Consider the following 25,567-nt stretch of genomic DNA (forward strand, 5'->3'; position numbering starts at 1 on the left):
GCTATTAAGTTTAAATGGCTCAAAATTAAAAGTTTATTTAATTATATTTTAAAAAAAATAAATTTATTACATATTAACTTTTTTTTTTTTTTTTTCTCTCCATTATATCAACCTCAAATTTGTACGGACAGACCAGCGAGTTGACTGAAGGCCCAATGGGAGTCGAATTCCGACAAATCATACGGGAATTTGGGACTGGTTTTCCGTGACAAATACGTTGGGCCTGAGCTTGGGCTTGGGCGTGGGCTTGAACTCAGTTGTGTGGATGAAGGTTCGTTTTCGAATTGCGTCTTCATTCGTGAAAGTCGTCGTCCCTCGGACATTTCCAAACACCTCGAATTCCAATTTCCCTCGTAAGTATTTTTCTCATAAATTCCTCAGCAACTCTGCCAATTATGAGAAAACCATTTCCTCGTTCTCAAATTTGGAATTCTCACTTGTAGTTGCAGGTCCTGTTTTCCATGGCCACGATGAATCGAACCGTAGTGTTCAGAAAGCACAGAGATGCTGTGAACAGCGTTCGAGCTCCGGCGGGGGTCAGCTCCGGCGGTGCCGTGATCGAAATGGCGAGTACTTCGCTTTTTCACTCGAATCGGTCTTCGTATACTCCTCTTAGCACTGAGGATCCAGGTCCTTCTAGGTAACGCTTCTTTTTCTTTCTCTTTCTCTCTCCTTTTGACGAGAAAAGAAAACGAATCCACTCCTATTATGGAAATTCCAAGATTTGATTAATTTTCTTAGGCATCCTAAGCCAAGAAAAGGAGAACTACATATAAATTTTGTAAGATTTGACTGTATGTAATATCAAACCGTTCTAGCATTTTTCTAGCTTCTGTGGAAAATGGAATTAGGAAATTTGTGTCTCTGTAGAGAGAATGAGAACTGTGCTGAGATAAATTTATGCAGTTGCAGGGTGTTAGTGTGATTCACTGGTATGTTTCAACTTGTTATTGATTAACTCATTAGGTCACCAATCAACGGACGTGTCTAGGAGTTGAATCTAGAACTTTTGGAGTTGAATAGATGGTGAGTCGGTGACATAATAAAGTGGATTCAAGCTGGTAAATGGGTTTTTAATTTGATATTTGACAAGGGGACTTATACTTGAACTTTTGAATCTCTTGTCCAGTTTTTGGTGAAAGAAGTATGGTGCCCTGCCTAAAATGGAATAGGGATTAGAAAATGGAAATCTGGACTCTTGTTGTGTTTTACATTTTCAAGAAATTGAATGTATTAATGTGCAACACAACATGGAATATATGTTCAGTGAAAAAAGTATGTGCTCCTCCTACAGTTAGAATAGGAAGTGAAAAACGGATATTAGGGCTTTTTCTTGTGTTTGTACTTTCGGGGAATTGGATATGCTAATGCAATACGCAACATGGAATATATGTTTCTTTAATTTGATTATTTGGATTCTGATTGTAGGAAATGTTTGGATTCAACTAAATATGTTTGGTCGGAATTCAAAGATAATGGATACTGAATGGGAAATGTAGGGGTTTTAGGTGGAAATAGTTGGTTGCTACAGGTGAAAATTTGCGGGATGCTAAAGAGTCTGAAAATGCAATTCTCAAGAGGATGAAGGAGGGAAAGATTCTTAAGAACATTTCATTTAATGCTGAACAAATGAGTTGGATACTGATATCAGCCATGCCCACCAATTAAATGCTTACAAATGGTTCAAGTGTCAAGTACTCAAGTTATGCTTTACTAATGAAAATATTCTTTGAATGCTGAATATATTTTCCTTGCTGCAGTAAGGATGCATTTACAGTGGGTCTACCTCCAGCTTGGGTAGATGTTTCTGAAGAAGTAGCTGCAAATATACAACGTTCTAGGGTAAAAATGGCTGAGTTAGTCAAGGCTCAGGCCAAAGCTTTAATGCCCTCCTTTGAAGATGGCAAAGAAGATCAACGTAAGATTGAGTCTCTCACCCAAGAAATTACAGATCTACTGAAGAGGTCAGAAAAGAGATTACAAAAACTTTCTGCAAGGGGGCCTTCTGAGGATTCTAATGTTAGGAAAAATGTACAGGTTGGTCTCGATAGTCATTGCACTTTCTATTATAAAAAATTATATGGTTTGCATGTAATTTTGATGTATGCCCATGATTTACTCTAGTCTTGCCTTATCTTTATTCTTATCACACACAGCCTCAGCTTTTGGCTGCCTGTCTGGATATTGTGCATCTTTCATTAGTCTAACATTTTAGTACTACTGAGTTGATATCTTTCAACAGGAATAGGATATAAAAGAAATCTATACATCTTATGGTGATGGGTGCTCCTGAATTCACTGCTATAGTGCAGTTCCATTTGTTTCACAGTTTCACTTTTGTACTTTTGTAGAAAAAGATCTCAAACATTTTTTACTTCTTTTAATTCATTGACAAGAAATAGTTCATCAGTGTTTTATGTTCTCTTTAGAGGTCTTTTAATGTGGATTGTATTTTCTTTTCTTAAATTTTCCCTTTTCCAACAGCGTTCTCTTGCTACAGACCTTCAGAACCTCTCATTGGAGCTCAGAAAGAGACAGTCAACATATTTGAAGCGTTTGAGGCAGCAAAAAGAGGTTTGCATTTTTTCTAAATATATCCTTGTTTCTTATATAATAAATAAATATGAATTGTAAGTTCCAAGGAAAGTACGATGTCAATAGATATTGATAGCTAATCTTGCATGCTTAAGATGACTTTCCACTCCAAAGTTATGCACATTCTTCTCTTATTGACTGGTTTTACATTGTTGATTTTCATTATAGTCCATGGCCTGTTTCTTGTTGAGATTTCATTTTTTATTTATTTTGGTTACTGCAGGGACATGACGGGGTTGACTTGGAGATGAACTTGAATGAAAATAAATTCAGATTGGATGATGATGAGTTTGGTGACATGGTATGCTGTTCTTTTTCTCTTTTATCCTTTTAACTTCTGGATTGTTGGCCTAACATTAAGCCAGAAAAGAAAAAGAATTAGGTTCTCCTGAGGAAATGAAAGCTCAGAAAATTGCATGTCTTGTTTTAGAACTTATGTTTTCGTTTAAACAGATACTTAATGCTCTAATAAATCAGGTGTTAAATATAAATATTTTTGGGCAATTATAGTTTATTATTTAACATACTTTGGTGCTGGTTGGAAACCCTTTTATTCTGCTAAGTTTGGACCTATTTACCACCTTGTTATTTTGTTTTTCTTGACCCTCCTTCCAGTATTATTACTTGCTTATTATATGCTTAAATCAATCCAGGGTTTTAATGAGCATCAAATGGCCAAGCTAAAGAAGAGTGAGAAATTCACAGCTGAAAGGGAGAAAGAGATCAGACAGGTAATTGGAGGCACTCCACTTAGTACAACCAATTCCAAATTCTGTTCTTCTTGTTTTCCTTTTTAAATAAAACCTGTTTACAGGTGGTGGAATCTGTGAATGAGCTTGCTCAAATCATGAAAGATCTCTCAGTCCTTGTGATAGACCAGGTCAACGCGGCATCCTTAATCCTTATACGTTGTCCATAAATTTCATCCAGAATCCTGGAATTTCATCCAGAATCCTGGTGACCAAATTGATATCTCTATCAGGGAACAATTGTTGATCGGATAGACTACAACATTCAGAGTGTGTCTGCATCAGTTGAGGAGGGCTTTAAACAGCTTGAAAAGGTCCTTTGTCTCCTCTCTTCCTTTAGCATCTGGTTTCTGCTAAACTTAATTGATTTACACTAACTGCTAACATTGTTCATCCATCATTTTACACAAGGCTTCTGCTAAACCCAAATGTGTAATTCTAGCTGCTAATTAAGCACTGTTCTGGTGCATTATTTGGAATTGCAGGCAGAAAGAACACAGAGGAAAGGTGGAATGGTAACATGTGCAACGATTCTCGTTATCATGTGTTTCATCATGCTAGTCCTCCTAATCTTGAAGGAGATTTTCTTGTGATCATATTACCAGTCTTTGCTGAGAGCTCAGCCTGTTAGTTTCCATGATAGCATGGGAGGAGTTCTATAGACAAACCCCAGTTAAGATACCACCACTGCAACCACTTAAGTCTTTAGAAATTCATAAACTGGAGCATTGTATTGTAATTCTATCAGCAGTAGAATGTTCTGACAGGGCTGAATTATATTTTTGTAAAGGTCCGAAAGTAATTTTGTGATGATACCCTTGTAGCAATTCTTTTATCCAAAATTCTCAAATGAATAGAAGGTGAAAAATTGATTCCATAATTTGTAACTGGGATTGGAATTTTATCAAATGATGGAAAAGGACTAATCATTGCATATTGGGGACTGCACTTGTGACATGTGAGCTCTTTTATCAGGTTTGTGACAAAATGATCTAGGAGTTTATCACTTGTGACATGTTCAGAACCTTAAAAGCTTCTATTTATGAAGTCGTGTCATCCTTTTATGTCTAATCTTTTTATGTCGGTCTTAATTACAATTCACATTCTTTATATTAATAAATCAATAAAAAAAACTAATTACATCTTATTAATTTCATTACTAGCCATGAAATTCAAATTGTTTGCTATAATATAAATATAAAGACATTCACCTCTAAAAAAAAAAAATAAATAAAATAAAATCTTTCTTAAAATTTCTTGAAGTCTTATTTTCTCAAGAAATCACTTAACTTTATTTATTTATTTTTAATCAAGATGAAGTTTGAATGACTTATTTTTTTAATTTTGGATTCAAGTTTGAAAATTTTATGAAACGTGTTCAAATTTCAAAATATTTTTGTATGTATTTGACATTGTGATTCCAATAAAATGTTTATTCTAATTAACTTTATTAAATAAAAATAACCCTATTTTGAGGGAGTATTTGGTAAAATATAATTCTTATTATTTAATGACTTAAGTTAACTTTAAGTTAAATTATAATTAAGTTATTAATTTAAAATTTATTACTTAATTCTTATTTTAAGTATTAAGATTGTTTGATAAAATTAACTTAAAATTTATTTTAAATCATTAAATTAACATATTAATCATAATAGATTATAACTATAATAAAGAGGTCGAGTAATAATAAAAGTCATAGAATACCAATACCGTAAAGATAATTAGAATGAATAAGAGTAAAAAAGTAAAATGAATATATTAACTTAATAATAAATTAATTATTTTAATTTATTAGTTTAAAGTGTTTTTTATTTTAAGTCATATCATTATTAAAGTATTTTACTAAATATATTTAATTTATTTAATGACTTAAATTAAATTATTAAATTATTGGTTTATCAAACACCCATTAAATAATACCTTAATGGGATTCAACCCCAAGACTTTGAATCCAATATCTAATGTATTAAAGGTGAAATCTGTAAACAACTTTTTGCGCATAAGATTTATATTTAGTAAGAATAAAAAAAAAAAACAAAAAGATTTCCATGGCAATTACTATAATCTTGATGGTGATGGATACAACTCATATTAGATCCTGTAAATATAATAAGTAAAATTATGACTTTCTAAATAAATCCACCATTACCAAAGTGGTGCAGTAGTAGGGTTTTCTGAAGAGCTGTTAGTCTGTTTCCTTTTCATATGCAGTTCAAAATACGAAGCCGTACGTCAACAGAATTAGAAAAAAAAAAGTCCATATAAATTATTAAATATACAGAGTGTCAAACACAGTCAATAATATCTTTCAAAAAAGTTAAAACGCTGCTGCTTCTCACCCTCTCTTTCTCTTCTCTTCCACTCTGATTCCTCTTCACTGGTCTTTTCTATGAATGTCGAAACTGGAGAAGGTTCCATGTCTGTAACTGCTGCAGTTCCTCTCCAGTTCCCAGAAGGTATCAGAGTTCTTGCAGTTGATGATGATCAGACTTGTCTTCAAATAATGGGAAGAATGCTTGAGCGTTGCATGTATAAAGGTATGTTATTTATAGTTCTTTTCTTTGTGGGTTTCTTAATTTTTGCTTTTCCTTCATGGGGTTTTGAGTAGGGACAACTGGATTGAGTTTGGTTTCGAGATCTTCAGTTACCAAATGTAGGAATGCGGAGGAGGCACTGTCCCTGCTAAGGGAAGATAGCAGTAGGTTTGATATTGTTCTAAGTGATTTGCATATGCCTGATATTAGTGGACTTAAGCTTCTTGAGATCATTGGATTGGAGATGGACATGCCTGTTGTTAGTAAGTAGTCTTTTTTCCAAAACCCTGAGAAGAAATTAACATATCTTGATGACACAGCATCTTACTAATTCTATTATACACATGTTTGTTCAGTGATGTCTTCGGATGAGAAAAGGGAAACTATCATGAAGGGTATCATTCATGGTGCCTGTGACTATTGGGTTAAACCGGTTAGGATGGATGCAATTCAGCTGGTATGGCAGCATGTGATTCGGAAAAGAAGGAATGGATTGAAGGAAATGGAGCATGCAATGGAGGATGATGTAGAGGGTGGGAATGAAGAGGGCAGTAGAAGCATGAAGAGGAAAAAAGATAGGGAGGATGAAGGAGAATCCAGGAATGCTATGCCAACAACGGTAAAGAAGCCTAGGATGGTTTGGACACCAGCCCTCCATCAACAGTTTGTGGCAGCTGTGAATCAACTGGGCTATTCTAGTATGAATCTTTCACCTTCCTTGATGATAGTCACTTTGCTTTCTCAATACTCTTTCACCTTCATTAATATGTAGCTATTAATATTGTACATGTTCCAAGTGAAATTACCATGTCTAATGTGTGGGGCTCCTATATTCTAACCATTTTTAGACTAATTTTTCAAGAATGTGCTATGCTATACAATTTATCATGCCCTTCAAAAATTTGATTACTGGATTTTTGTTGGGATGGAATGATTTCAATTGTTTATAGTTTGAAGATTTTTTCCCCCTTACCAATTGGGAATCCTAAATTACTTTATTCCTTGATCTTGAATCTTATAGGATGTATGCATATCTGATCCCAAACTCTCTAAATTAAACATAGGAAAAAATATGACAATAAAAAAACCATAATATGACATAGATCTAGAGATAGAAACTCATACATGTGATCTAAATGTTTTCAAATCAAATCCAATCTAATGAAGGTAATTTTGTAGGCGTCATAGATTCCATAGATTGAACAATCTTTCATATGATCTCTCCTTTCATGGATTTTGTCATAAAAGATAGTGGTCTTCTCTCTTTAAAGGGGTAGCTAGGATTTGCTCTCTGGAGTCTCGAAGACAATGACAAAAGTTGTTGGGATGGTATTGTAGTAGATTTTGCATGTTTGATAGTTTGAAGAATTTTTTATTTTTATGTTTTTACTTACTAGCTGAACCGATGTTACTTTCTTCCTTGGTTTTGGATCTTATAGGGTGCATGCATATCTAATCCCAGGCTCTCTAAATTTAACATAAGGGAAACATATAATAATAAAAAAACAATAATATGTCATAACTCTAGAGACATAAACCAATACTTGCAATTTGGATGTTTCCAAATCAAATCCAATCCTAAGAAGATAGTTTGTAGGCATTATAGATCTCATGGACTTAAATGATTTTTTGTCCGCTCTCTTCTTTCACTAATTTTGGTACAAGAGAGGATGGTCTTCTCTCTCTAAAGGAGATACCTAGGGTTTGCTCTTTGGAGTCCGGAAGACAATGACAAAAGATGAAGCCCTAAACTGGGTTTATATAGGCTTTCTTATAGGCTTAAGTTTCTGCTCTCCCTTGATAGATTTTATTTTGTGCTAGTTTCCATCTACCTTAAGGTTGCAAATGTCATGTTATTGCAGAGGCAGTTCCAAAGAAAATCCTAGAGCAAATGAATCTTCCTGGTCTTACTAGAGAAAATGTTGCCAGCCACCTTCAGGTAATGGAAAAAATTTTCTCCAGAAAGATTTATTGTTATTGTTTGGTAAAAGACACTGATAATTACAGCTATATGGTGCAGAAATTTCGCCTTTATCTCAGCAGGGTAAGTGAGATTTCACAGGGTCCCGAAAAGACATATATGAATCCAGCTTCTTTAAATGGCTGCAACCCCCAACTTAATGTGGTTGGTGAAGTCCCACTGCAAGGTCTCACCAGGGAAGGAACCTCTAGGACTCCCATGGCTTTTGTAGATCAAAGGAACCTTTTCCACTATGGAGTGGGGCAACAAGCTTGCAATAGCAGTAAACAAGCGAAGTTGCTTCATGAAGTTCCAGCCAATATGCTGCAGCAACCTGCTCAAATGTATAGGAGCCTGGATTTTCAAGTTAGTGAAGGAACTCCAAGATCTCTAAACTTACCAGCTGCTAATGACGATAGTGTTTATGGAAGCCAGAGTAGCTTTTCTACGATGCAGATGGCTCAAACCCCATATGGCATGCCAATGCTGAATGAAATTTCAGGTCATCAGCATTTTGGGCATCACCCTTTGTCCAATCAAATTCTTTCTAATGATATTGAAGCCCAGGCTCTGAGGACAGTTGGGAATCCCATAGAAAGTAATGCTGCAGCATGCTATCCTCTAGCTTCTCCAATGGTTGATTTTTCAAAAGACCATAGCCATGGCTTCCATCTTGAGATGAATGCTATCTATGGAAATGCTTCTTCTGTTGGCCAGGGAATGGTCTCCCTTGGTGAAGAATATGGATATAGGAACCCGGAAAATATTGCTCAACCTGGAAACAACCTCTTGGTTGATGATTCTTTTAGGATGAAGCCTGAAAGTATGCCTAGGCCGGGCTGTAAGTCTTTATCTTTTGGCCAACACTTTGACCACGGATTCATGTCCTGACAATTCAAAAAGGTTAATATTCTGTGACTTCATCACTCTTCCCAGTTTCTTTGTATATGTCATGATACTGTATGCGTGTTTGATAAATAAATTGCCTTCTCTTTTTGTTGTCTTGCAGCAGAATGTTGGGCTGGCTGAAAACTGATACATATTTTGATGGCTATCCCTTGGATAATAACCATCTTCTTAGAAGACATACACTCTCAAGGAATTATACATATGTAACCTTTAGTTCCATGTTTTTTTTTTTTTTTGGTTTCATACCTAGTTCAAAGACTTAGATTCCACGTGAGTGAATGGTCTTAGAAAAGTTTAAAGTAGTTAACCATCAATGAAGCTTTGTAGAATTCGGAAACTGACATTGTTAGCTGTGCCTGATAGAGGCAATGTGCCAAATATTTGATCCCTTTCTGTAACTCTGGTTAACAAAGCATTTCTTTTTATTACGCTCGTGATGGTGACTCTAGTTTGGCATCACTGATTCATAATCTCCATTTGGCTGCTTTGCTATGATTTCAGTTATGTATGTCCATGTGTTTGATAGATATCAACTCATAGAGCTTATGAAATGCTTGTGACTTAGGGAGCTTCAGTTATTCAATGATTCATGTGCAACATCGAATTGGCTTCTCATATATTTTAACAATGAACCAGATGACTGTTTACATATTATAAAGCATTGATAAAGTTAAAGAATTGAGAGAAGGTATAGAAACCATAGCTATTGCTGCAGAAACAACAGAGCTACAGCAGCTAGAAGAAAACTAAAAAATCTAGTTGCTACAATCATCCTATAAGCATTGCTTGGAAGTATTGAGGGAAGCGAGCACTCTTCACCATTGAAGAACACTTTAGTAGGAAACCCATCCCCACGAGCCACCTTTATTCCAGGTGTTGTTTTCTTTGTAAATGAGAGTACAGACTGTTGTGCACCAGGAACCCGAGGATCTTTCTTCGGTTTTTTCCCATCTTTTTCCGCCAGAAGATAGTTCAATCCCGGTTTCCCCTGCATGAATATGGTATTGTTAGCCGGGACACCAGGAAGAGCACTTCCATTGAAAGAGTACATGGTTTGGAATCCAGGCACTGCTTTGTCAAACTGCAACGCAGCAAACCAATCCACAAAGTCAGTTTCACCCCAATTGAAGAGTGTGATCCTAGCTGTCCAGCCATTGTCGTAGTCTGTAAACAAGTGCCAGTTGATGCTGACTCCACAGTTATCCCCACAGGGTAATGGATTAGGCAGTGCCCGGCGTTGTAACTCAGCAAATTCAGTAGTTTTGCGGGTTCTGTTCTCGAACGGAACGAGAAGAGCCTCTGATGGTAGAAGAAGAGCCTGTGCAGAAGCGCTACAAGTGTTGCTTGGGCTGCTTTTGCAGCCACAAGCACAAGTGTTGCAAGGCACAACAGAATCATTGAAAAATGCTGAAAAAGATACACAACATCTTGGGATTGCCCCCTTGGACTCTGTTTTGTTGCAAGCCACTTGCCAAGTAGCGATTGCTGTTGATTCTGAGGGCAACCCACTTGGGTTCGGGAACTGGCTCTGGCTCACCCTCACAGGAGGAGCACACTGATAATCTTGATTCACCTCTCCCCTGATTTTCCAGTTCTGAGGTGGAATGAGCTGAGTTCTATTAAACTCTGTTGGCATTTTGAAAACCTGCATTTGGAAAACTGACACAGACTTGCTTTGATCCATCGTAGGAGGCAAAATAGTACCATTCCGACAACAGAAGGGAATCATCCCAAGGTCCGAATTATTCACCATTGTTGGAGGAAGGTCAATGATGGTTGGCCTTCTCTCACAATTCAAGGCATTGGAAAAGTCCATGTCCTTATAGCTCTCACCTGGCTTGCCAAAAATGCAGTCTGTGCTATCAACAACAGATGGATAAGCTCCTTTCATGGCATAGATGAATTCATCCCTCTTCCACTCCCAACTTAATTTCCAATTATCAAGTCGATCTAGAGGATTGTGGTTTGAGATAGTAACCTGAGCCCGGTAATTAGTCTCATATGACCTGATCACATCATACATTATGGTAACATCCCCATTTTGGAGTGGCTGCAAATCTTCTCCCGTGGTGAAGTTAGACCTTGAATCTTCGGTGCAGCACACATGCATCCAAAAGTTCACTGAAGAAATCACAAAAAATGGCTCCTCAATCATAGGAGAAGAGGTGAAGATACTTCACATTTTTCTATGAAGTACAAATAAATTAAAACATTAACTGCTCAAACACCCATAAAAACAGAGGTCATTTCTACTCTATACACTCTTATACTAATGTACCGGAAAATCCAATTCTTCAATCTTTTCATTACAAATAAACCTTTAGACAATTCAATTGAAAAACGACCCCTGTGATTCATGAATTAACAGAGAAAAAACCACTTACACTTTGTGGGGTTAGGACATGAGAATCCATCGTTGGCAAGAGTGATGGTAGAGGGCAAGGGAACATCCGGATCAGTCACACCGAACTGGGTACCCACCAATTGGACCTGAGCACGCATCCGGGGCAAATAGCCCGCAGTCTCAACCGCAGTCTTGAGGTCCCTCTCCGGAAACCCTGAGAACACCGTGCCATTCCCAACGTTTGCCGGCAGCAAACTCCCATCATCCAGCACAGCATGAGAGGCAGAGACCAAGACCTCGCCGTGCTCAAACCCGACATAGACCCTCCATGACTTGAGCTCGCGGAGGCCATTGTTGAGGATGGCGAGATTGGACTCGAACCTGTAAGGCTGTTGGGATGGGTCTGAGGGGATGAGTGTGGGCGGGAGGCGATGGCCTGAGGTGTAGTTGTAGGACAAGAAGATACCGTTGCATGATTCTTCGGCTGTTGATTGAGAGAGTGAAAGTGGAAGAGAGATAAAGAAGAAGATGATGATGACAATGAAGAAGAACAGTAGTCTAGCCATGGATTTGGGCTGAAAGGATGAAGATTGGAGAAGGAAAATGTGATATATGTTGGAGAAAGAACGAAAGAGACAGAGAGACGAGTACAAAATTGAAAGTTTCGAGTGTAGTGTAAAGCCGGCCTTTCCCTTTGAGCTGTTCTTACAAAGCATGGAGATTTGGTCGTTGCTGTCCGTCAATGGAACTAAGAAATTTAAAAGTTAGTTAAAAATCTTAATGGGTAGTTAGGGTCCTGGCCCATGGGACCTGGTCTGGGCTTGTTAGGTGGTGGATGGATGGGCCCTGTCAAGGCCTGATGGAAATTGGGATTTAGATTTGGGCCTACCATCTTCTTTCCTTTTGGAATGTTTCCTTCTTGGATTGCAAGACAAGACACCTAATTTAAAAAGGGCTCCCTCCTCTAGTTATAATTTGAAGTATCAATTTTTTTTGTGATTTTTTTAATTAGTTTATTGAAAAGGAAAATGTAAAGGAAGGAATATGCCCACCGCCTGCAGGCTGCAGCACATGCTATGTGTTTAACAATTAATGGATAGTGTTTGCCTTAAAAGAGTACAGAATTAATTCCTTGGCTCAAACTCATAAATAACAAAAAATAAAAAGATTATTCACGTCAAAGGGCAAAACATTCCCCACTTCGTATGATTTAAAAATAGTTTTCTATTTTAAAAATAGAAAATTATTATTAAAATTTTTTAACATTATTTGATCGTTATTATCTGAAAACAATTTTTAAAAACAAAGTGAAATAGATGACAATTTTTAGAGAATAAATAAGAGTTATTTTTACCGATTTCTAAAATATAAAAGGAAAACATGTGTCAATTTAGCTATGTTTTTTGAAACTTATTTTTAAAAATTGTTTTTAAGTTTAAAAAAAAAAAAAAACAAATTTAAAAAACCATGACCAAATGGACCCTAAACATCCTCCTATTTTTATTTTTTTTAAAAAAATCATTCTTCTTGTTATAAAAAATATGAGTCACTTTCGTAAAATAAGGTTGTATTTTAACTATTTTAATCAAATATTCCAAAAATAAAATCACATATCAATAAAAATAAGAACCTTTACCTAACATATCATATAAATAACAAATTATAATTTTTAATAACATAAGAATGAAATAACCAATACAATTATAACATAATAGTAAATTATTTTTGTATTTCTTTTTATCATATATAGATTTAGAAAAAGATAATAATAAAATATTTAGAGGGTGTTTGTTTTTTAAATTTTTTGTTGAAAAAAATTTGTTTTCAAAATTTAAGTTGTTTGTTTTTTTATTTTCTTTTATAACTTATTATAAATTTTTTATTAAATAAAGAAATCAAAATATTTGATTTTTTTTTAAATGAAAAAAAACAATGTCTTGGTTTTTTTTTTTTACTTTTTAATATTTAATTATAAATAAAATATTATAAAAACAAACCACTTAATACTTAAAACTATTAAACACCATTTAATTTTAAATTTAATTTAGAATTTAAAAAAAAAACAATATCTAATCTTTTTCTTATTTCAAAATGGAAGGAAAAAATGAAAATAAAGTTGTCTTTTTTCTTTTAGTAAAAATGTGTTGCTCAGAAGGGAATGTCCAACAAGGCAGGGACATTAAAATCTGTAAGAACTTAAAATCAGTATCAACGGTCCATTGCGTTTGGATTATTCGACCGTTGAATCCCAACCTTTTTTCATTTGACTTTTCTACTCAATCTGGGACCACGTCCAATTAAATCTCTCTGTCCCAAAGCGACCGTTCAGGTAGATATCTAACCGTCCGATCTATTCTTGTCTACGGCCAAGATTAGTCGACCGTTAAAAATTTCCCAACCCTTTTCACTCAAATTTCAAATTTCCGAACGTTGTCCAGAAAGAGGCTTATTCATCTACTTCTCTCTCACTTTGATCTGCTTATTCCATTTCCATTTCATTCATAAACCCTCTCAGGTTTCTTTTGTTTTCTGAAAATTTCCTCCTTCTGGGTTCTCTCTTGCTGGGTTCGACTCAGTTTCTTGAGAAAAATCTGTCATTTTCTCTTCCTTTCTCGGGAAATTTGAGAAGAAATGGTTAAAAAGGCTTCTTCACCGTCCTCCTCTCCGGTGACCATCACGGTCTCTTCAGGAGGCAAAGGAGGAGCGATCAGAAGTATGGGATTGACGAGTCCGGTACCGCGCTCTTCGGTGTTGAACAACCCAAATTCTCCTCTCAGTGGCAGAGGGAATCGGGGTTCGAGTGGTGGAAGGCGGACATCGACCGGTGGGAGATATGATGAAGAGGTGGTGAATTCGGAGTATGTCACTTACACTGTTCATATGCCTCCAACTCCTGATCACAATCCCATATCCGCCTCACAGACAAGTCTCAATGAAGATGACAAAAATTTGGGGAAACCAGAGAGGAGTTTCATTTCTGGGACTATTTTCACAGGAGGATTCAATTCGGTGACTCGTGGGCATGTGTTGGAGTGCTCGATGGAACGAAAAGAGACGATGAAATCGGGAATTTTGTGTGGGATGAAGGGTTGTGATGAGAAGGCGATGCAAGGCAAGGTGTTGAGGGGGGGTCCATGTGAGTGTGGATTCAAGATTTGCAGAGAGTGTTACTTGGATTGTGTTGGAAGTGGAGGTGGTCATTGTCCTGGTTGCAAGGAACCGTACAAGGATGTGAATGATGATGATGGGAGTTCTTATGATGATGATGAACCCAGGTCTGAAGCAGAGGATCAGGCACTTCCATTGCCTTCTATGGCAGATTTCAAGCCAGACAAGAGGCTTTCTCTTGTGAAATCTTTCAAAGCTCCGAACCATGATTTTGATCACACGCGTTGGCTCTATGAAACGAAGGGAACGTATGGGTATGGAAATGCAGTGTGGCCCAAAGATGGCTATGGCTTTGGGTCTGGAGTAAACGGTTTTGAGCACCCTCCTGACTTTGGGGAGAAAACCAGGAGGCCTTTAACCAGGAAGGTTAATGTTTCTGCTGCAATAATTAGTCCATACAGGTAAACTCAAAAGGCCCTCTCTATTGCAATTCAATTATTATCAGTGGAAGAACAATTTTGTTTGAATGACCATAAATTTTGAGGTATAGGAGATGAATGAGCACTTGCTTCTGGGTAGCTTTTTGAAATTGGTACTTGTTGCTATGCAGATTGCTTGTACTACTTCGTCTTGTTGCTCTTGGATTCTTCCTTACATGGAGGATAAGGCATCCTAATCGTGATGCAATGTGGCTATGGGGAATGTCCATAACTTGTGAACTTTGGTTCGCTCTCTCATGGATACTAGACCAGCTCCCAAAGCTCTGTCCTATTAACAGAGTTACTGACCTCTCTGTTCTGAAAGACCGATTTGAATCCCCCAACCTTAGGAATCCGAAAGGAAGATCAGATCTTCCCGGGATTGATGTGTTTGTTTCCACAGCAGACCCCGAAAAAGAACCCCCTCTTGTCACAGCAAATACCATACTATCAATCCTCGCTGTTGATTATCCAGTGGAAAAGCTGGCGTGTTATCTTTCTGATGACGGTGGATCTCTTCTCACGTTTGAAGCTCTTGCCGAGACTGCAAGCTTCGCGAGAACTTGGGTTCCTTTCTGCAGGAAACATGGGATAGAGCCGAGAAATCCTGAGGCATATTTTGGGCAGAAACGCGACTTCCTTAAAAACAAAGTAAGGCTTGATTTTGTGAGGGAGAGGAGGAGAGTAAAGAGGGAATATGATGAATTCAAGGTGAGAATCAACTCCTTACCAGAATCTATAAGGCGACGATCAGATGCATATAATGCCCATGAAGAGCTTCGGGCAAAGAAGAAACAAATGGAGATGGGGGGCAATCTTTCGGAACCCATTAAAGTTCCAAAGGCTACTTGGATGGCTGATGGTTCGCATTGGCCTGGAACATGGTCATCAGCAGAGACAGACCACTCAAGAGGAGATCATGCTGGTATAATTCAGGTAATTTTCATCTCATTTAATTTTGAATTGACAAAAAAAATACATATTCTGAATTGGGTGGGAATTTGAAAACTGAAATTCCTACTTTGATTTGCAGGCAATGCTAGCACCCCCAAATGCAGAACCAGTCTTTGGCGCAGAAGCAGATGGGGAGAACTTGATTGATACAACAGAAGTTGATATAAGGTTGCCAATGTTGGTATACGTATCTCGTGAGAAGAGGCCAGGTTATGATCACAACAAGAAAGCTGGAGCCATGAATGCTCTGGTCCGAACCAGCGCAATTATGTCGAATGGCCCATTTATTCTTAATCTTGACTGTGATCACTACATCTACAATTCACTGGCTCTAAGGGAAGGAATGTGCTTTATGCTGGACAGAGGTGGTGACAGGATCTGTTACGTTCAATTCCCCCAGAGGTTCGAGGGGATTGATCCAAATGATAGGTATGCAAACCACAACACAGTGTTTTTTGATGTGAGCATGAGGGCTCTTGATGGCTTGCAGGGCCCAATGTATGTAGGGACAGGCTGCGTTTTCCGGAGAATTGCTCTTTATGGGTTCAGTCCTCCAAGAGCCACAGAACACCATGGGTGGTTTGGTAGAAGGAAAATCAAGTTGTTCCTGAGAAAACCCAAGGTGACTAAGAAGGAAGAGGAGGAAATGGTTTTGCCAATTATTGGGGATCACAATGATGACGATGCAGACATTGAGTCCTTGCTTCTTCCCAAAAGGTTTGGGAACTCTAATTCTCTAGCTGCATCCATCCCAGTTGCGGAATTCCAAGGAAGGCCGCTTCAAGACTTGCAGGGAAAGGGTAGCCATGGCAGGCCAGCTGGTTCTCTGGCTGTGCCTCGTGAGCCTTTAGACGCTGCAACAGTTGCAGAGGCAATTAGTGTTATCTCTTGCTTCTATGAGGATAAAACTGAGTGGGGAAAAAGAGTGGGTTGGATATATGGATCTGTAACAGAAGATGTTGTGACTGGTTATCGTATGCACAATAGGGGTTGGAGATCAGTCTACTGTGTCACCAAGCGAGATGCCTTCCGAGGAACAGCTCCAATCAATCTGACTGATAGGCTTCACCAAGTCCTTCGATGGGCAACTGGGTCTGTGGAGATCTTCTTCTCTCGGAACAACGCTCTCTTTGCAAGCCGAAGGATGAAATTCTTGCAGAGAGTGGCATATTTCAATGTGGGAATGTACCCGTTCACCTCCTTGTTTCTCATAGTCTATTGCTTTCTGCCTGCAGTTTCTCTGTTCACAGGGCAGTTCATAGTCCAGACCCTGAGCGTGACCTTTTTAGTGTTCTTGCTGATGATCACGCTCACTCTCTGCTTTCTGGCAATCCTGGAGATCAAATGGTCAGGAATCACTCTCCATGACTGGTGGAGGAACGAGCAATTCTGGTTGATAGGTGGAACAAGCGCCCACCCTGCTGCTGTGATGCAGGGGCTATTGAAGGTGATTGCAGGGGTAGACATCTCATTCACATTGACATCCAAATCAGCTACACCTGAGGATGGGGATGATGAGTTTGCAGAGCTATACGTGGTGAAATGGAGCTTTCTAATGGTTCCCCCCATAACCATCATGATGATAAACATGATTGCAATTGCAGTGGGAGTAGCGAGGACATTGTACAGCACATTCCCGCAGTGGAGCAAGCTGGTTGGAGGAGTGTTCTTCAGCTTCTGGGTGTTGTGCCACCTCTATCCATTTGCAAAGGGGTTGATGGGAAGGAGACGGAGAGTTCCAACCATCGTCTTTGTATGGTCTGGATTGCTCTCCATCATTATTTCTCTGCTTTGGGTGTACATCAGCCCCCCTTCTGGGAGGCAGGATTACATGAAGTTCCAGTTCCCTTGAGAGGAGGAGGAGGGGGGTGGAGCCACGACAAACTTGAAGTTTCTCAACTTCACTTTCTAGTTTGTAGTTTATATTTTCCATTAATTTGCTCCATTTCATTTTCAATGTAATCGGCTTGGTTTGTTTTGAACTCTTTGTTGGTTGGAGAATGTAATATTCTACAGTCTACTACTTAAAATTCAACCAGTGCCACTTTCTGCTATGTTTAAAATATAGTAATTAAATCTACTAGATAGATGGCCAGCCGCTGTTCTTTTCGGATCCATGTGGCTGTGAGCCGTAACTGGATTTGCAGGAAATATGAAGCAGTTTTCCAAAACAGATGGAAAAAAAACAAGTGTTACTTGCTGCTATATCTGTCGGCTACCGTTTGATTGTGATTAGATTAAGCAGTATGTTTTGATTGATTAAAAGGTGGAATTACTGTATCACACTAGCCTTCCATATTTTCAATCAAAATGGGGTTAAGTTGATCAATCATGGTTGCATCAATGGAGGTGTAACCCAATATTAGGCAGGAAGTAGAACCCAAAGCTTGAGCCTATATTAGGCAAAGGGATCTAATCAATATCTCCACTATCAATTTAGCATCATTGCTCAAGGAATTGCGCAAGGAGAGTTCCTCCTCTAGTATATGTCATGCCACATTATTCCAATAAACCATAACTATTACATCAATGAAGAGTAACCATTGAACCAGCCTCACACGTTAAATACTCTTTAGCCATCGGGTATGGACTAATCAATGCTAAGAAGATTGACTACAAAGATTGCTGCAAAGTTGTATAGTTTGGAGACTACAATCAAAATTGTATAAGTAGTATCTAGTATATTGTCAATGGGGGAGTGTCCTTCTTGGTAAGTTGTCGATGATCAAAATATTATTTCTAAAATATAATACTTTTCAAAATAAATAGGTCTAAAAATTTTGTCCACATTGGACACTTCCATGGACAAAAATCTATCTCCAACTTCAAACACCCCATAACACAACATCATCTAACTATCTCCTGGTATGATGGCCACAGCGGTATCATCCTCTACTTCTTTATATTTTATATCACCATTTTCTACCACTTCCCTCCATAAAACTTATTCGAGTTTTGCCACAGTTCTCCAGAATTTTGCCTATAATACTGGTTAAAATTTCCACTTTATCTAACTATGTTGTGTTGATATTCATTTACAATGTTTTCCTTGTATAACTCATTCTGATTTTGCTACAAGTCTTCGTGACCTGGCCTATAACACCTACTTAAATTTTCATTCTGGCTAATTGGTTCTGCATAAACTAGTTTCTAGCATATTTCTTGCATCATTATGAATTCATATTTTCAAAACTCGGGTTTTTGAAGTCTTCAAGAAAACATGATTTAGTATATCATTTTGAAGTTGTCTTAAAACACGATTTTAATGTATTATCATGAAATTGTGGGTTCAAGATACAACTTTTTTTTATTGATTTTTTCATATTTTTCTATTTTTATTGTTTTTTCTATCTTTTATTGATCTTATCTATTATTATTATTATTATTATTATTATTTTCAATTTTAATAAATCCTTCATCATTTTATATTAAATTTGTGTCTTGAGAACATAATGTTAGCAAAATACACTAAAACCATGCCTTCACGTCACTACTTCAGCCAAATACATTAAAATCGTGTTTTCAAGTCATGATTTCAATAAAATGCATTAATATTATGTCTTCATGTCATGACTTTAATAAAATGCAGTAAAAATCTATATAACGTCTTCCCGACACAAAGTGTCGTAGGTCTGGAAATATTTTTGAAGATGTCTTATTTTGAAAATATTTTTAAAAATTATGTTTTAAAATAAAAAAAATAAAAAAAAACCCTCTATTTCTAGTGTAATTCCCCTCAATTAATTCAATGAAGACCTTTTTGTCCACTCATTTATCTTTGAAATTCCAATATTGAAGTACACCAGACCTCGGAGAAATCCACAAGAAACTGATCTACTCTCGTAGGCAGTCATGTTTCTTCCTAATAACAATCTTTGTGTTGTTATTTTTTTAGGACAGAACTAGAGATCGATCTCAATGGCAAATGTGTCTAGGCTGAGGCAAAGGTAAGGAGAGGAGTTGGCTAGACAGTTTATAACCCGGTTCAAGAAAATGAGGCATAGATGCTGGGTGAATTTTCTAGACGGAGAATTTGTGAAAATAGCCCAGAATGGGCTAGATATTAAACGAGAGAAAAAAATTCAAAGAGATGGAGTTCTATGACTTATTTGAGCTTGATGCAAGGGTAGCCCAGTATGAGGCTATATACTCCAGGAAGAAATCTAAAAGAAAAGTTCATGTACAGATATACTGATCTCGAGATTTATGTAGTAGAGGAAGATTAAGGGGAAAGAAACTAAGCTGAAGGCACATGCACAATAACCCCAAGAGGTGAGATATGGGAGCATTCTCTTAAGCACATCTCTTCTATGGTGACTAGTACCTCTAATAGATTTAAGAGTTTATTGTATGGGTGATCAGAAAATGAATCTGCTTTATTTGTTTAACACACAGCTACATATTGAGATTTGGGTGACCAGAAAGCAGTAAATACCTCCCATTTGATTTCATATTAGACAGTCAAGCTTGAATTATAGCATTCCAGGCATATACAGCACATTACGGTGGTGGGTCATAGAGAGGGAATATGTAACCGGTTGGGTGGAGCTTTTCAGTGGTCCAGCTTGCAGTGATTATGACTGTGATTGTGGTGTATGTGGTGAAGTATCCCTGTGGGGGTGTTATTGGCTTCTAGTGGTTCTGCAAAGGGGCTGGTGAAACCAGTCTAGATATATGTTCATGACTGCTTTCTCCTTTCCCCCTATGAGCACGAACTCTGTCAGAACTCATTACTTTTGACTGATGTCGGCATATGAGCCTTGGCCTGGACTCGGAGACCATCTTGGATCATCTGGTTCAGATCTCTTGCTGGGACCCTGCAAAGATTTATTCATGTCCAGCCCTTGCCTGCAAATCTCCAGTGAAATGCGCGCACCAACCAGAAGAGGTTAAAAAGTTTTCAGGCTCTAACGTGATGAGTCTGGTTGGGAAATGATCAGAGATATTCAAAGACCAACCCCAAGCTCCAAACCTTCAGAATTGCTACTCATAGACTAATGACTCATCTCCATTGTAAATAGTCGATCCCATTGTTAAAAGTTGCATAAATCAAAGCAAGCAACATAACAATCTTCCTTTAAAAACTAGGGTTGCAGGAATTACTGGGAACATCTCCCACCCTGAAGAAAGGGCCCTGCTGGTACCAATTTTGAACCCACCACCTGTTAAATATTTTACATTGCCATGACATTTTGAGACCGCTGCATTGATTCCATCCTGCCACAAGCCATAAGTTATGAATCTGACACGTGATCGTTAGGTTCTTTCGTGTGTGTTCCACCTGAAAAGAGCAGCCAACTTCCCCATAATTCAAGGTTGGGCAAACAAGCTCTTTTTGTAGCCCTCCCAAGGATTCATACATACAAATACACATGTATTTGGGAAACAAAAGATCAATTCTGGTGGTGGGTCATGGAGAGTGAATGGTCCCTTCAACAACATACGTATATATGGTCAAGTTGAGCTATCCAATGGTCCATCTTGTCTTGATCATGATGGTGAAGCCTCACAATTTGCAGGCCTGTTTGCGACCCGAAAATATGAAAAATCCTTAAGCCAGTTTTGAATCTGCAGAACCCAACCTAAAATCAAAAGGCAACAACATAATCAGCTTCCAATCAAACAAGGAGGAAACTCCAGATTCAGGCACGTTTAAAATCACCAATTATTCAATTCCCATAAAGGTCAATTCTGAGCTTCAAATAAGTTCATTGAAAAGTTTGGATGTTTCATCACATTCTTTATCTTGCAGCCGCAAAAGTGACAATGGTCATCACATTTTTCTTTTGGGTTCTCCCAGATTGCAGCAGAAAGATCCACAATGAGCATGATTGATAACTGCTACTATTATTTAGATTAGGGCTACTGCCTCTTAGAGTTTAGCCTTTCCACATTGGCTGTGGGGAGGAGAGGCCCCTCTTTGTATTTATTGACCTACTACTGCCACTAGCCCACCTTCATTGCTGACCATAGTCCTTATCATAAACTATCCCGCCAAGAAATAGACCTTTAAATTCGGAATATTCTAGTATCAAGGCACATACTCCATAGTAAGTTTTAATTTGGTCCTTCAAATGAGTACAAGCCATAATTCTCTCTTAAGCATTCAAAAAATTCACACCCCATGTGATCATCCCTACTAAATTAGGTTCACTCAAAATATCTATCCCTTTTTCTTGTAATTAATTCAAAGGTGGGTTCATGCACATGTGACATTATACAAATTATATTCATGAACATTTCTTGCTGCCTCATTTACACAATTTCCGATGCATTTCAGTAGGATTCAAAGGTTTGCTTTAGAGACAAGTCCGTGGTTCACCCTTCTCATTCACTAAAAAAATTCCACCATCCTCTCTATGACTTCAAGCCTCATTAATGAGGGAGTGCCCTACATGCCTCTTGGATATCCGTGTATTTTTAAGATACCTGTCCCACTAAATAGAGGCAATTAGGTGCCCTGTGTGATTCGAGGTTAGGGAACCAAGTTTGTGAATGTAATACGTATCATGGTATGTACGATACATATTACGGTTCAAGAGGCAAGAACAAAGTGTTTTGTGGGCCATAAGCAAAATAATGTAATGGTCCCTTTGGATCTACACCATGGTTGTTTCTAGCTGTAAAGGTTCCGTAGGTCTGAGCCTCTTTTTTGAGGTCATTGTGGAAATGAACCTTTTCTCTGTGAGATAATCAGAGACGACTTTATTTTGGAAACACTGCAAATAACTAAAAATAAAATACTCTAATTGAAGCAAGCTCATGTCTCTAAGCCATTAATGAAAACAGGGTTTGCCAAAACCTAGAACACAGAAGAGGAAACTACTGGCCTGGCCTCTGCTAAAGGATGGGTTTGTCCATGAGTCTTGATAAGGCAACCAAGAGAGTGGCATCCTAGAAAGATAAAAGGCCACTTGACTGTGATGGGTTATGGGCTTGCCGCTTGTGGGTTATCAGTCTCCCTTGTTCCTTTCCTTTTTAATTATAGGCCTTCAGAGAGATAGTTTATCCAATCCAATTGTTAAATATGATTCATATACATTTTATAACGTGTAGAAACCAAATTGGGTGACATGGCTCGTTAAACAATTACATAATAGAATGATTGTGACAGCTTTGCTGTCCAAGTCAAATTGATCTTTTTTGTGTTCTGGGTAGGGCTTCAATTATATGTTACAAAGTCTTAATCATTTATGAATAAACAAAGCAGCTAATCACTCAAGCAGCCAGCAATGCCTTCCAACCACTTAAATGATAAATCCCACATTTCAGTTACAACATATTAATCTCTTAATTTCATATAATTAATAATAAATAAATAAATCCAATGATAATTTTTGAGTGTTGAGTCAGCAGAGGCTAACTGGCCACGTGTGCTGCTAGGGGGGAGGAATCGGTCCCCATTGTCAGCTTTGGACACTTCCTACGCAACAATGACAACTGGGTCCCTACCCTTGATGCCACCATTTAATTTTCATTCAGATTTTTATAACATTCAATGAATTAAAAAACAAAAAACTGGAAAAAGAAAAGCGGGTATTTGCCACCTAAGGGCCGCAAAAAAACACAAAGGTGAGGTAGTTCACAAGTCCCCCGCCGCTGACACCAACGCAAATACCCACTTAGCTAGCCCACCTGCACAAGCCATACACATCCTTCCAGATTCTTCCCCACCTCCCACCTCAACTCCTCTGAGCCGGCACCGCTTTGCTTCTTTGTAGATAAATCCCTTCCACTTCCTTTTTTTTTTTTTTTTTTATTCTAAATTTCTAATACAAACAAAACATAAATAAGCAGTTACGCACGGGCAAAACTATGTGCTCTCTGATTCTACCCGTAAAGTGTGCCACATAACACATTCCCAATTAAACATACAATTTTATTATTTAAAAAAATCACCGACCACGCCCTTTTCCACTATCTGAGTAAAGGGCTATAAAGGAAAATTGAGTCAGTACAGTTGGACCGACACCCGGCAGAGAGCCATAATAGGCTATGTTGCCCAGTAATCAATAGAATAAATAAATTATACAATATGTGCAGTAATAAATTGAATTTATTTTTTCAGATTTTTTATTTTTGAATGGTGGAATAATAGGGTAGAATAAAATACAATCGTTCTGAGTTAAAGTGAAAGAGTTAAAAAAATATTAAAATAAAATAAAATGGAGAAAAATGAGTAGGTAGCAAAACTAAAATACAGGTGCAAAATGAGGAGAAATGGAACAAGGGAAGGGACAAAAGAGTCATCATGTACGAATTTACCGGCGGCGGGTATCCTCCGATCACCGTAAGGGTCGGTACAAGTCGTACGGCGACCATACGGCGTCGATCGGACAGGGGGCCTTCATGTCAAGCCTCGCCCAGGGCTTGCCACTGCCGCTCCAATGCAAGAGACTGACGGGACCTGGATGGAGCTCGCGACAGCTGCCTTTGACATTATCTCCGCCTAAGCCGTGCTGGTTCCATCGGTGCTCGATGGGCGCCACGTGCCCCGCAAAAACCAATAGGTACGGCGGCAATGAGCCCAACTCGTAGATCCGGTTGTTCTTCTGGACCTCCATCCACCGTTCGATCCGCTTTGTGAACCCGAAGCGCCTCCATTTGGCCAGATCTATCACAATAACGCCGGTGTTGAAGTAGCACGGTTTCCGCCCGTCAAAGGTGCCGTAGTAGCGCTTTTCCGACCAGAATTTGTCGGTGAAGTACCTAGTGAAGTTTGCGTGACAGTACTCCGGAGCTCCGATCGTTCTAGTCCCCAAACTTGTGCTCCACAGCTTATATATATCGTCGACGACGATTAGATCGGAATCGAGGTATATTACCCTGCGAACACACGGCTCTAGAAGATCAGCCAAGTAATTTCTAGCGTAATTGAGCGGATGCTCGAGCGCTTCTCTCACAGAGGTCGAAATTAGGTTCCGCACAATCTCTGGATTGAAGTAATAGACCTTAAACTTCAACTGAGGGAAAGTCGATCGAACTAGAATTTCAAGATGCGTTTCGGAGACGAGAAAATGGAAGAAAATGTCCTCCGGACACTGAGAATGCTGCAGAATGGAATGAACAGCAGCCATTGAGCCTCGAAGGTAGTGAACATCGAGAGTAATCGCAACGTGAACAAGAAATGGATCGCAAACACTCGATTTCCCCGAAAAATTTCGGTCTCTGAAACCGCATTCTTCAGCATTGTTAAATGCCGAAGCTTTCCTAAATGAAAACAACCTGGAAGAATCACCCGCCGGAATCAAAATCGGGACACGGAGATTACCGTCATGGTGCGATGATCGAATAGCTTCGGCTGGAGGAAAAGATTGAAAATGCGGCGAGAAGAGAATCATCACCATTATCGCGAACAACAACCCGGAGAATCTCATGAACCACATCATCTTCAAAGGGTAAACCTCCGCCCTGAGCACCTTCTTCTCCGATTTAAACTCAAACAATGGGTTCGTAACCAAAGAAGCCAAAGAAGAGAAAAGAAATCCTAGGGTGCCTCTGCGGTCGACTAGGGTCTTTAGGGAAAGAAAATGAAAAATCGATCGAATCAAGCGTCCCTTTTCTCTGTATCTAAGGCCAGATGCCGTGGGAACGAAGCTACCTTTGAGGAAAGAGGAAGCAGAGAGAGAAGAATCCATGTAAGGAAAACCCTCCAAAACGACGCCGCGGCCGTCGTGGGGGGTCGACGAGCGCTAATCTGCACCGACGGTGCAGTGTAGTCCTCTCTCTTTCCCCTGTCTTTCTATTTCTATCACTTTCTAGGAGAAGGTGAAGCAGCAGAGAGGCACAAGTAGAGAGAGGGGCTTTCCTTTCCAGCTTTGCATTTTCCACCATAGAAATCCACGGCCAAACATCATCATCATAATAATAAAAATAAATAAATAAATAAATGATGATGAGTAATAATAGAAATAATAGTAATTTCCATTTAA

At 38.4% G+C, this 25,567-nt stretch overlaps 5 protein-coding genes across 7 annotated transcripts; 3 read left to right on the top strand and 2 right to left on the bottom strand.

Moving 5' to 3' along the window:
- The first annotated feature begins 141 nt into the window (after window positions 1-141).
- On the top strand, window positions 142-4,224 carry LOC100248594 (tlg2p-like protein a). Of its 3 annotated transcripts, none has more exons than XM_010653919.3 (9): window positions 142-353; window positions 444-640; window positions 1,761-2,037; window positions 2,485-2,574; window positions 2,819-2,896; window positions 3,249-3,326; window positions 3,410-3,475; window positions 3,578-3,658; window positions 3,830-4,224. In XM_010653919.3, exons 2-9 carry the CDS (start codon window positions 462-464, stop codon window positions 3,935-3,937), a joined length of 957 nt encoding a protein of 318 aa, XP_010652221.1. In that variant the 5' UTR covers window positions 142-353; window positions 444-461; the 3' UTR covers window positions 3,938-4,224. The 3 variants fall into 3 exon arrangements, with proteins under 3 accessions (XP_010652221.1, XP_002273927.1, XP_059593868.1); XM_002273891.5 differs by having other exon boundaries at window positions 271-353; window positions 450-640; XM_059737885.1 differs by lacking the exon at window positions 142-353 and having other exon boundaries at window positions 356-640.
- A 1,539-nt stretch (window positions 4,225-5,763) lies between these two features.
- On the top strand, window positions 5,764-8,732 carry LOC100260542 (two-component response regulator ARR1). The gene is made up of 5 exons (XM_059738808.1): window positions 5,764-5,884; window positions 5,992-6,144; window positions 6,238-6,579; window positions 7,744-7,820; window positions 7,902-8,732. The coding sequence occupies exons 1-5, from the start codon at window positions 5,764-5,766 to the stop codon at window positions 8,730-8,732; spliced, it is 1,524 nt and encodes a 507-aa protein (XP_059594791.1).
- A 642-nt stretch (window positions 8,733-9,374) lies between these two features.
- LOC100255470 (COBRA-like protein 7) lies at window positions 9,375-11,772 on the bottom strand. Its single transcript, XM_002269377.4, has 2 exons — window positions 11,135-11,772; window positions 9,375-10,871 (listed from the first exon to the last, which is right to left on the bottom strand). Exons 1-2 carry the CDS (start codon window positions 11,658-11,660, stop codon window positions 9,454-9,456), a joined length of 1,944 nt encoding a protein of 647 aa, XP_002269413.1. The 5' UTR covers window positions 11,661-11,772; the 3' UTR covers window positions 9,375-9,453.
- A 1,767-nt stretch (window positions 11,773-13,539) lies between these two features.
- On the top strand, window positions 13,540-17,689 carry LOC100243459 (cellulose synthase-like protein D5). The gene is made up of 3 exons (XM_002273974.4): window positions 13,540-14,663; window positions 14,813-15,617; window positions 15,715-17,689. Exons 1-3 carry the CDS (start codon window positions 13,726-13,728, stop codon window positions 17,485-17,487), a joined length of 3,516 nt encoding a protein of 1,171 aa, XP_002274010.1. The 5' UTR covers window positions 13,540-13,725; the 3' UTR covers window positions 17,488-17,689.
- A 5,984-nt stretch (window positions 17,690-23,673) lies between these two features.
- Window positions 23,674-25,567, bottom strand: LOC100265777 (probable galacturonosyltransferase-like 7). Its single transcript, XM_002274139.4, has one exon. The coding sequence runs from the start codon at window positions 25,271-25,273 to the stop codon at window positions 23,921-23,923; it is 1,353 nt and encodes a 450-aa protein (XP_002274175.1). The 5' UTR covers window positions 25,274-25,567; the 3' UTR covers window positions 23,674-23,920.

The sequence above is a fragment of the Vitis vinifera genome, chromosome 7 (assembly GCF_030704535.1).
Source record: "Vitis vinifera cultivar Pinot Noir 40024 chromosome 7, ASM3070453v1".
NCBI classification, from domain to species: domain Eukaryota; kingdom Viridiplantae; phylum Streptophyta; class Magnoliopsida; order Vitales; family Vitaceae; genus Vitis; species Vitis vinifera.